We start from the raw sequence: 13,018 nt of genomic DNA, 5'->3' as shown, positions 1-13,018 counted from the left end.
TGGTTGCATACAAGTGCAGCTGCTTTATTTTCTCAAACATCATATCACAAAATCCGCATATTAAACAACCAAGCTTTTTAAGAATATTTGCCCTCTTTACTGGAACAAGGAAAATGATGTAGATTATTAACAAGGAAAACACCTTGGTAAAAAGCCAATCCTAGCTGCTTTTCAGTGCAATTCAGTACTTTTACATACTAAAGGGGAGACCTGAAACAGGTTTAAATAAAATGGATAGAACCTGGATGCAGTGATCGCACTGGCTAATAATTGAAGATAAAAATGTTGACTGATGAGATTCTCACACAGATAAAATAAAAATAATTTGCACACCTAATGTATTCACATATGAATGACGGTACCTATCTCACCAGGCCAGGGATCACAGAATTGTAATGCTCGCCGAGTCCGAAGGCATGCCTGTGGTATGACAGCATAATGCTCGCCTATACTTCCATGAGGGACTGATAACAAATAGTAAAGGCCCATACCCTCTTCTGCTGCCTTGTGGCCAAAGCCTTGTCTTGCTGCGAATGTTTCCTTCACTACTATGCCTGACTGGGAATTGGAAGGCTCAATTTAACGTCATCCCCATTAGGCTCAACACCTACTTCCCTGAGCATGTATGCAGCATCATCTCCATCTTATGCTTCTGAATTGTGATCATACTCCTTCCCACACCCTGCCCTTCTCCATCTCTACACTGCAGATGTATTCAGTGGCAACAAACATCTTGGTCAACGTAAGAATCTTCTCATCAAGAGCAAATTTCTTAGTTATCTCCTCGTCAAAAGTGACTTCACATCAGAGGGAGTTGCAATAATTATGTTCTTTATACACCACCACCACACCTGGGCTTCATTTGCTGGTGATACATGTATCATAGCTGATATCCCCCTCCCACAAGCTATCTATTAACCTTCTTCAAAGATTCTCTCAATACTACAATATAAACTTACATAAGCTCCAATATTAACTTACAGCCAACAAGAGATGGTTCAAAGGGATTCTGTGAAGACCAGTATGCTGACTTTATATAGATAGCATAAGAAATCTAGTGTATTACAACAAGTAGATTAGAATGCTAACTCACAATACATAGAATGATAAAAGTGTATTACAAGAAGTAGTAACTAATGTTCATGCCAAATCCAATTTACAATGTATGTCTTTACATAAAATCCAAACTGTACTACTTAAAAAATTTCTAATAGTAAAAGAAGAAGCATCCTTAAGGCTGATATGGTGGAAATTGGGAGATGTTCGCTCTAGTCTAGCTCCTGGACCTGTATTTTGGTATTCACCAAAATAGATAGACCTTGTTCTATTCTTCACTAACCATCCCAAAGGACTAATAGATCTATCTAAGTATGATTGCATAATTACAATCAAAGATGAAGGTCCAGAAGAAGCACCTAAGTAATTAATTGCTTTTTGGGTACTAGCAGAAAAGGTACATAAATGAAATACAAATCCCCCACCAACTAAGAACTTACTTCTTCTTTCTTGCAGTGCAATCACAGCCCCCACTTCTGGCTTCAAATTATTTACATGGATGGTACTTCTTTGAAACATGGCATGTCCATCTCCATAGATCAAGTGTTGTGAGCCACTAATATAGCAATCATGGTAGAGTTGTTGCCCCACATGATCACTATGAATCGAGACTACTTGTGACATGAAGCTGCATCTATGGAAGATAGACTCATCTCCTGAATTTTTCAATGCAACACTCTCTAGTTGATCAGCTCCTATGTTTTCAAATGAAATATCCATTGCCTTGAATCTTTTTCCTAGAACCCCTATAAAAGTGTCACAAAAATAAAATATTAAATAAAGCGGAATCATAACATTTAAAATACTTAAAAAAACTAAGGGATTAAAATACAAAAAATAAATAACTAATAAAAGTCTTTTGCAATAATATTTTTTTTCAGCCATAAAACTACTTTAACATGAAATAGCTTACATAATATAAACCTAAAACTGAAAAAATAAATAAAATTAAAGTTGAAAAACTTACAAATAGTTGCGAGTTCTGAAATATAGCGATCAGTGGACATGACAGCTCCATTTGATGATATGATGGTTTTGTTAATTCCTACCCCCACCAAAACCAAATTTCTTTTATTTCTTTCTATCACAATTCTTTCTTTATAAACTCCTTTCTGTATCAGTATACAGAAAGGCCATTCATTATCACCCGGTGCTGCATCAACCGCTGCCATGATAGTCCTAAAGAGGATGGGGGCACCCTGAATCTCGGTGGAGCTAGGTGCATTACTTTCCTTGGTAACTGTCGCATTGGGAGTGGTGCACCAGATGTTCGCATCATTCTTCTGTGATGTGTGAATGCTCCAACTAATCAAAAATAAGAACCCAATAGCTGCTATCATGCATATAATCCACCATCTCCGAAGCCATAACTTCAACAACGTAAGGTGCATGAACAGTGGTGGTGGAGCTGGCTGCTGCAATGTGGCCTGTGGAGACGACAGAAGACTCGTCTCCGAATGGAATGGGGATACTGGATCCTCTCGTGGAAGTGGCTGCACCGTAGACTCTGGAGAGGATGGATGTGGAGCTGGCTGCTGCAATGTGGCCTGCGGAGATGACATATCACTCGACTCCGACTGCGATGATGATCCCGGATGCTCCAGCACAGGCAGCTGCTGCACTGTGGCCTGTGGAGACGACGAATGACTCGTCTCCGACTCAAATGGGGATACTGGATCCTCTCGTGGAAGTGGCTGCACCGTAGACTCTGGAGAGGATGGATGTGGAGCTGGCTGCTGCAATGTGGCCTGCGGAGATGATATATCACTCGACTCCGACTGCGATGATGATCCCGGATGCTCCAGCACAGGCAGCTGCTGCACTGTGGCCTGTGGAGACGACGAATGACTCGTCTCCGACTCAAATGGGGATGCTGGATCCTCTCCTGGAAGTGGCTGCACCGTAGACTCTGGAGAGGATGGATGAGTCATCTCTGACAGAAATGGCTGCTGCAATGTGGCCTGCGGAGAGGATACATGACTCAACTCCGACTGAGATGGGGATCCTGGATGCTCTAGCACAGGCAGCTGCTGCACTGTGGCCTGTGGAGATGACGAATGACTCGTCTCCGACTCAAATGGGGATGCTGGATCCTCTCGTGGAAGTGGCTGCACCGTAGACTCTGGAGAGGATGGATGAGTCATCTCTGACAGAAATGGCTGCTGCAATGTGGCATGCGGAGATGATATATGACTCAACTCCGACTGAGATGAGGATCCCGGATGCTCCAGCACAGGCAACTGCTGCACTATGGTCTGTGGAGACGACGAATGACTCGTCTCTGACTCAAATGGGGAAGCTGGATCCTCTCGTGGAAATGGCTGCACCGTAGACTCTGGAGAGGATGGATGAGTCATCTCTGACAGAAATGGGGATGCTAGATGCACTGTAGAAATGCAAAAATAAAATGGGGTTGGAAAGTATGTATGAAAACCAAGATTTAAGAATTAATTAATCAAAATTTTACCATTCGGTAACATGAAAATTTCAACCAAAATAAAAACTTACAATAATTGGAAGGAAAAACTCTAAGAATATTAATAGAAATATCAGTTCAAATTACGATAAAATGAGGACAAAAACTAACTAAAAGATTGTAAGATTGCCAACAAGATATGAAGGGGGGACTGACAGATATGTGGCAACTAAAAAGACCAAAACTCATGGTTGAAATAACTCTTAACATCTACAATGATATGATATGGAATGCACAAATGTGTGGTAATATGAAAAACAACATATGAAATGGATCTTACAATGATTCCCCTAAACATGTTATTTAAGCAAGCACCATTTCAGTTTATTAGGATTTTTTATTTTATTTTTCTAGTTTTGCTTCAGAAAACAGACAGTAACTACTGAGAAAAAAATGAACAAATGAAAGCAGAAAAAACAGAAAACAAAGAAGAGAGTGGAATAAAATGAAATAAAACTAGGAAATGAAAAAAGCAAATTATTTGCTCCAAGCGAGAATGGATCACTAGTGATCATAAGTGAAGTTGAGAAAGGGTGTTTCGAGTCAAAAAATGGAAAAAAAACACAAGGAATGCATGTGATTTGATTTAGTACTGCAAAAATAGAACAATAAAAGGTGGGGTAACTTTAATTTTGCAAGCAAAAAGCAGCAAGAGACCATCAAGAAAAATTAATATTTAATAAACACCAAACCAAGCGTGACATAGGAATGTCCCATTGTATGATCTAACACCTAATTAAAAAAAAGGTTGCAGCTCCTTACTTAATCATGTGAGATGCAGGGGAGGTAGAAACTACTTTTGTAAGGGTATATTCATGGTAAATCAAGTACTGGGATATTGAAAATTCCTATGCATACTATATGCCACATTAAAGGTCTTTGAGTTAAGAATCCAACGCATTTTACAGGACTTCATTAGGAGTTCTAGAGAGAGTTATATTTAGTTTTCCATAGAAAGGTCCAGCTGTTCAGTGCTAGTCGAGAATTGGAGAAGTTCTACTTAGGCATATTACAGTGGAATTTGAGATCTTAGTAAGGCTTTGTAATTTACCTAGAAAATATAGTTTTGGAAATTGTTCATGCTTGGAGGGTTGTTCCAAGTTATGGTAATTGGAAGTCAAAGAGAGAAAGGGTATTTCTTAGTGTTTTCTTCTTGGATGGTGAGCTTGTATTTTTCCTTCCTATCTATTTAGTTCTTTTCTTTTTTCATTTATGTTGGGGTCAATCAGTATCAAAGCATAGGTCCTAAGTTCTCATGGTTGGTCATCGTCGCATTTAAAATGTTGAAGAAGAACGTCCTGCTCATGAAAGAGACGTTTGTGACATTGAGGTGAAATAATTAAGGAGACAAGTACAACAACCACAACATCATTTAAAATGTTATGAGGCTCTTGGGCACAATGAATTCCATCATGATACAGAGCATGAGGCTCCTAGCAATGAAAATGAAGACATCAATCCTTTTCATAGAGATCCAAGCCAACATTTAAGAGAAGTCTCTCCTCCTCCTTGTGTACAAAGAAATCATAGTGTTCTAAAAGACTTTGATGTTAAAGTTGATATCCCAGAGTTTGAAAGTAGAATGCAACCAGACGAGTTTATTGACTAGTTTCACACTGTGGATAGGTGTTTGACTACAAAGAAGTTTTAGAGGTTTGTAGGGTGAAACTTGTTGCTATTAGGTTGAGAAAGTATGTTTTTTTTTTTTTTTTATGGTGGGAAAATCTTAAAAAACAGAGGGCTCATGAAGGAAGGGGAAGCATTATGACTTGGGAAAAGATGAGGAGGGAACTTAAAAGAAAATATTTGCCAAACAACTCAAGGAAAATATTTTTCTTAACCTTCACAACTTCGAACAGAAAAAGTTGTTTGTAGAAGAATATAAAGCAGAGTTTGACCACCTCACGATGAAATGTGATCTTGTTAAACTTAAAGAACAAACTATAGCGGGGGATGCTGTTTCAAAATCATCCTCAAACACATTCATAAGGAGCTATCAGCGGGGGATGCTGCAAAGCTCCTCAACCGAGAATAAGCAACAAGAATCATTTCATTCCAAAGCACAATAGAAAATTATTCTATAATTGTTTTTTTAGGGAAGAATCACTCACAAAATCGCTGCTTTCCAATTGGAGCACTCCACTTCAAACCACGAACAGAGATGAAGCTCCCATTATTCCAATTCACCAAAGCCCAAACATATCTCTCACCACTCTCTTTCTCTTTGAAATTGGAACAAAGCCAAACCTGTACATACCCAAATAAACATTAAACTAAATTAAAATTCAAAGCCCCAAACTCAATTTTGAAACAAATTTTCTGCATATTTGTAGCCAATTTATCCACTTTCCCTACAACCAAACACTCGAAATGAAAAACCACTTACTTCAATCTTGAGAGACCAACGAAATCCTAAGATTTTGAAACAACAAAGACACCACCACCAATGCTCCCAGCCAAGCCTTTCCCCTCTTCTCCATTTCCAGCCATTGACTTTCTCTGCACCACTCTGAATACCAACCAAGTACAACCCAAATCAAAATGCACTCAAACAAACCAAAAAATTTAACCTTTCCAACAGAAATACCAGATCTTGAAAACTCTAACAGATTGACTGCGTTCAAGCTTTGAAAATGCATGATTCCAATTCTATTTCTTTTATTATTATTGTTTTTTTACCCACTATTAGAAATTACCTGACACAATGAAGTGTTTTTGGGTGTCTTCGGTGAGGTACTCTCATTATCACCGGTCAGTAGTTGATGGTTCGATAGTTGGCGTCTCCGACGAGTTTGCTGAAGGCAAGAAATCAGGGATGATTTTGGGTTTAGTTTTCTAGGTTGGTTGAGATGCGGCGGGATGTTTGTCGAGACGAGGCGGGATGTTTGAGAAATGGGGAAATATGAAAGAGACAATGACACTTGTTACAGCTTACAACTGCCAAGAGTGATGAAGTGATGAAGTGATGAAGTGCAACAATGACGCTTAAACGCCGTTATTCTTTTATTCCTCGTCACTTTCTAGAAGCCCAAGGAATTAAACGTAATTATTTACAATACCCACTTTTTTAGGTTAATAGGGTAGAGACACATGGCATGCAAAATTTAAAAAACATTAAATAAAACCACTTCTTTCTTCATGTTACCCAAACGGTTGCCATGGGAATTAATCTCATGCATCACACATTGTTACATTTATTACATTAACCAATTATAAATTTGTTTAATGTAATTATTTTGTTTGGAAATTTTTTTTTATGAAACAGAAAAATAAAGAAAATTTTGAAAAAATAAATTTCAGTTTATTTATTTTTGTACTATAAAGTGATTAAACCCTAGATAAAAATTAAATTTAAAATTAAAAAAGTTATAAATAATTTGGTGATATAATTTATAAATTAAGGAAAAGTAAATTTAATTTATTTTAACATCAAATAATTTGTTGACAAAATTTGACGAATATTTGAAGTGTTAAAAGTAATATAATTGGTTTATGAAGTTAAAAAAATGGGAAAACTAGAAATAAATTTTATAAAATATATATTAAATTAAAAATAAATTAGTTGTGTACTAATTATTAATTGAAAATATATGACTAAATCCAAACCCATTTTTTCGATAAATTTCTATTTTGAATTTTTTGATCCATTTCACACCCTCAAAATGTATTGAACTTATCTAAAAAATATGTACGTCATAAGAAATCCCAAATTTTTAAAAAAAGTGGATAGTAGGAAGGGCACGAGTGACATTCTCTTACTAATTTGTTAGTATTTTTAGATTTTGATTTTTTCGGGCATCATTTAAACACTCACTTAGTGTAATGAATGTCATATGAAGTCCCTAAACATTTTTAAAACATCATATAAGCGAAGAATGGAGAGAATTCCTCACATTCTTCGTACCCTTACAAATTTTTTAGTGTTTTTGGATTTGGATTTTTTCGGAAATCATTTTACCACCTCCTAAGTGTAATGAACCTATTTAAATAACATCCAACTCATATGAAGTCCCAACAAATTTTAAAAACTTTAAACAAGTGGAGAATTAGGAGGGTACAAAGAATGTGAGGATTCTTCGTACCCTTATGAATTTTTTTAGTATTTTTCGATTTGAATTTTTTCGGAAATTATTTCACCACCTCCTAAGTGTAATGAACCTATTTAAACAATATCCAATTCATATGAAGTCCCAAAAAAATTTTAAAACTTCAAACAAGTGGAGAATTGGGAGGGTACGAAGAATGTGAGGATTCCTCACATTCTTAGTACCCTTGAGAATTTTTTAGTATTTTTGAATTTGGATTTTTCCGGAAATCATTTGACCACCTCCTAAGTGTAATGAACCTATTTAAACAACATCCAACTCATATGAAGTCCCAACAAATTTTAAAAATTTCAAACAAGTAGAGAATTAGGAGGGTACGAAGAATGTGAGGATTCCTCACATTCTTCGTACCCTTATGAATTTTGTAGTATTTTTGGATTTGGATTTTTTTAGAAATCATTTGACCACCTCTTAAGTGTAATGAACCTATTTAAACAATATTCAAGCCATACGAAGTCCTAAAAAATTTTAAAAACTTCAAACAAGTGGAGAATTGGGAGGGTACGAACAATGTGAGGATTCCTCACATTCTTCGTACCCTTACTAATTATTGAGTATTTTTGGATTTGGATTTTTTCGGAAATCATTTCACCACCTCCTAAGTGTAATAAACCTATTTAAACAATATCCAAACCATATGAAGTCCTAAAAAATTTTAAAAACTTCAAACAAGTGGAGAATTGGGAAGGTACGAAGAATGTGAGGATTCCTCACATTCTTCGTACCCTTACTAATTATTGAGTATTTTTGGATTTGGATTTTTCCAAAAAGTATTTGACCACCTCCTAAGTGTAATGAACCTATTTAAATAATATCTAAGTAATATGAAGTCCCAAAATATTTTTAAAACTTCAAACAAGTGGAGAATTGGGAGGGTACGAACAATGTGAGGATTCCTCACATTCTTCGTACCCTTATGAATATTTTAGTATTTTTGGATTTGGATTTTTCCGGAAATCATTTGACCACCTCCTAAGTGTAATGAACCTATTTAAACAATATCCAAACCATATGAAGTCCCAAAAAAATTTTAAAAACTTCAAACAAGTGGAGAATTGGAAAGGTACGAAGAATGTGAGGATTCCTCACATTCTTCGTACCCTTACTAATTATTGAGTATTTTTGGATTTGGATTTTTCCGAAAAGCATTTGACCACCTCATAAGTGTAATGAACTTATTTAAACAATATCCAAGTAATATGAAGTCCCAAAAAATTTTAAAAACTTCAAACAAGTGGAGAATTGGAAGGGTACGAAGAATGTGAGGAATCCTCACATTCTTCGTACCCTTTTGAATTTTTTAGTATTTTTGGATTTGGATTTTTTCGGAAATCATTTGACCACCTCCTAAGTGTAATGAACCTATTTAAACAATATCCAAACCATATGAAGTTCCAAAAAATTTTAAAGTATCAAAGAAGTGGAGAAATGGGAGGGTACGAAGAATATGTGGATTCCTCACATTCTTTGTACTCTTCCTAATTTTTTAGTATTTTTGGATTTTGATTTTTTCGGGCATCATTTGAACATCTTCGAAGTGTAATGAACCTATTTAAATAATAACCAAGTCGTATAAAGTCCCAAAAAATTTTAACAGTATCAAAGAAGTGGAGAAATGGTAGGGATCCAAACCCCTAGTTTTTTGTAAAAGAGCAAAACCCCTAGTTTTTTGTCAAAGAGCAAAAAAATTATAGAAATACTTTTTTTTCTTGGGTCTCCTTATAAATAATCACCAGTCCAACAAAAATACCACTTCAATTTGTGAAAAGTTAGCACTCTCAAAGAAACAACAATTGGCATGTAGTGATTATCAAGAAGCTACATTGAGCGACCATTTGTATTGTTTTGTTTTGATAAATTAGAAGAAAGTTTAATTTAACAAAATTGCATGTTCATTCCAATTTGAAGGCCAATGAGTTCATTAGTGCAGCAACAACCACTAAGTTCCATTTGGTTCTTCATCCTAAACCGCTTCTCATAAGACTGATCCCACATTTTTGCACCACATGGGATGCCCCAACTAGACTAAAACAAGCCTTAATATCCCTTAATGGATTAAAAGTGGTGAATTGATTGGTTAGTATGAATTCAGAACCATAGTAACACATTTGAATATAATTAAAAATCTATAGGTGGTAAATGGGAAATTGAAATGTAATTCAACATCCTTTAGTTTGATTTAATGGATTAAAAGTGACAAATTGATTGATTTATATGAATTTCAAACTATAGTCTCATATTTGAATATAAATAATTAGTTATAACTAGTTAATGGGGAATCTAACTGTTATTCAATATTCCCCATTTTCTATTTAATTAATATAAAATGATTAATTGATTGATTTATATTAATTTCAAACTATAGTTGCACATGTGGATATAATTAATGGAAGATGCTGTAAAATTTATTCAATTATGTGAATGTTGAACTATAGTTCTTAGTAGGAAAATTTTAATTTGGACTCATGCTTTCCCTTCATTCCCTTGATTTCCTATCTATGTAAGTGTAGAACCACCAGTGTTTGCTGGTAGAGGAATTTCCTCAACCGGTAGAGGAATTTCTCAACCGCTACGCACTGCAAGTTTGCAAAAATGTAGGATTCATTTCATACAGGTCGATCGGTAATGAAGTGGTTGAGTTCATGCAATCAACCGATACACACTACCAATTTTTTGAGGCAATTGGATCAAAAAAACATTTTTAGCTCAAAAGAAACAAGTGTGTCATTCAAAAAAATTGTCATGTTTGCTTCCAAGTTGATAATCATATTGCGTACAACTAGAAGTTTAGTATCCTTAAGAAGTAAAACCTCTCAGACCATTAATTGGGTCTTACTAGTATCCTGGCAATACTAATTTTAAACACTTTCATAAAATCTTATGAAAAAATACCCAATTAAGTATCAATACAACAATCTAACCTCTTGATCAGTAATGGAGGCCTTAATGAAATGAACAAGGAAACCATGGAACAACTAGGAAATGTGAAGGCCCAATCTAGCCCGCCCAGTATAGCTTTATCCATGTACCTTATCTACTAATCATTATAAGCTTTGTTTGAGATGCAGACAAAGTCATTGAATGAAAATTTTGGGTTCATCATACAATTTGATAAATCAAATGTTGACGCAACAAACAATTAAGCAAAAATACATATTAAAAATTAAGGAATTGAGCTTAAGAGAACAAACCTTTGGGTGACAAATTTCAACGTTTTTGGAGGCTATAAGCATGGCATTGATGCCTAGCAACTATAGTTCCCTCCTTGGCATAGTCTTCAGTGAAAGGGACCAGTCGATTATGTTCATTGTAAGGTAGAAGGTCTATGGAATAAGTACAAATTTATGTTGAATTACATTTAACCAATCCACCATAATTGATATCATCTTATCATTCACCTAAGACTGGGATTCCATATGAACATAACAGGGTTTACCTAATCATAAGGCCAAAAAAACAACTTTCTAATAACAATAGAACAATCGATGCAAGAAACCTACCATTTGACTCCTTTCAAAAAGTTTACATAAACCGGTCGACCGGTTTAATGCTACCAGTTGGCCATATTCTCAACCGGTAGCCACTGCCTTTTTTTTCCCTAAAGCACAAAATATGGGCAGTAGCTACCAGTAGCAAAAAAAAATGCAGTCAGTTACTTTGCTGGTTGACCGAAATAGGATTTTCCTTTTGCTGTCATTTAACTTTGTGATCCGATCATGATGCAATTAGATGATACAATTGCAATTCTCCATATTACAATTAGATGATCCAAGATGCACCAAAACAATGTTAATGCTAGTGAGAAGAAGTTTTAAAAGAACGATAGAAGTTAGATGAAGGTTGTTTATTTTGCGAAACTTTGGCAATCTCTCTAATATTACCAAGTTAGGATTTTCAAGTATAATAGACCATTTTTGTTTTTTTATTTATTTTATTTTAAGAAAGAAATACAACTGTCATAAACCTTAAAACAACATACTTATTGAAAAAAACTTTGAATCTCAATCTCTCAAATCTTTCAAGAATTATTTTTACTTTCTTTTTCTCACATTTTTCTCAAATTTTTCAAAAACCATACACAATCTTAAAGGCTATATTTGATTCTCCAAAAATACTAGAAAAAAAAAATTAAAAAATAGTTTTCTCATATTTAATTTCACTATTAAAAATATAAAAGAAAATCAAATATAATTAAAATTAATTAAATTTTTAAATATTTTTAAATTATTTAATCTTACTATAATAGAAAAAATAAATACAATGAGCTTAAATATATAAAAATAATTTATTAAATTTAAATTTATTTTTTATTTTTCTTTATTTTTTCTTTCCATTCTACTTTTCCTTTCTATTTTATTTGATTCCCATTTTCCCTCGAATTTTCGAGAACCAAACATAACCAAAAGTTCAAATATATATCATAAAAGCCTTTCTTATCATTTGGCATTCTACTCTGCTTCTACAAACCATACAATCAAAAACTGTTTGTTCTCATACCTTACTTCCACTTGGAAGATTATTGAAAGGCTGACAAATTTTATCTTGAAAGATACTGTCAATTGATTGATCCTTGTGTCCAAAGTTTTCTAGTCATCCATTTTTCTTTCTTCCATCCAACATAATTTTCCATTCTTCCTGTTCTTTGAGATTCTTCCCAATAGTTATTACACTGCTGATCCATATTTGCCACCAAGCTAGTAGCACAGATCTTAAGTTCCTAGAAGTCGACACATTTAATAGAATTGTTCCCTCAACTTTTGAGGATACAATAACAGACAGCTTAATGTTTATTGGCACCTTACAGATCATGAGATTCAACAAGCATTGAATTGATCTGAGATGAAGTCTTTATTCCTTCTTAGCATGCCTCTGGTAGAAGGCTTTGATCCTTCCAAGTCCATCTTCGAGAGAAGGTGGATCAATGGCAAAAGTTACCACAAGCCAGTTCTTCATTCCCACAGCTACACCTGCAACAAATACCCCAAAATGATTAGACCAACTTCGTTTTTGTAATCCAATATACAAGCAACTAAAAGTAAAGCAGGGTTGCAACTCCGATTTTTTTTCAACCTTTTTAACATAAATAAAACATTAATTTTCATAAAATTAAATTGTAAATATTTATATTAATATTTATTTTTAATAAAGTATAAATTTCTAAAAATAAAAAATTGATAAAATAAAAAATAAAAAAGAATAGGACAAGCAAAATTTCTCGTATCCACTCCATCCCATTTATTTTATTTTTTGGATGGGATAGGAATAGATAGAAACAAAAGAAATAAATGGGAAGAAGTTGGGATTAGGGTGATCCATCCCAAACCCACTCTACCGTCCTCCCTAAATGCAAGCCATAATTAACAAAAATAAAAGCAAAAGA

At 34.5% G+C, this 13,018-nt stretch overlaps 1 protein-coding gene across 1 annotated transcript; it reads right to left on the bottom strand.

Annotated features, from left to right (window-relative positions):
- Positions 1-111: 111 nt before the first annotated feature.
- On the bottom strand, positions 112-6,471 carry LOC104879223 (uncharacterized). Its single transcript, XM_010651315.3, has 5 exons — positions 6,229-6,471; positions 5,919-6,041; positions 5,644-5,779; positions 2,024-3,442; positions 112-1,802 (listed from the first exon to the last, which is right to left on the bottom strand). Exons 4-5 carry the CDS (start codon positions 3,411-3,413, stop codon positions 1,141-1,143), a joined length of 2,052 nt encoding a protein of 683 aa, XP_010649617.1. The 5' UTR covers positions 3,414-3,442; positions 5,644-5,779; positions 5,919-6,041; positions 6,229-6,471; the 3' UTR covers positions 112-1,140.
- Positions 6,472-13,018: the final 6,547 nt, after the last annotated feature.

The sequence above is a fragment of the Vitis vinifera genome, chromosome 5 (assembly GCF_030704535.1).
Source record: "Vitis vinifera cultivar Pinot Noir 40024 chromosome 5, ASM3070453v1".
Taxonomy (NCBI): Eukaryota; Viridiplantae; Streptophyta; class Magnoliopsida; order Vitales; family Vitaceae; genus Vitis; species Vitis vinifera.
Note: the sequence above shows the minus strand (reverse complement) of the source record. Positions and strands in the feature narration are given on the sequence as shown.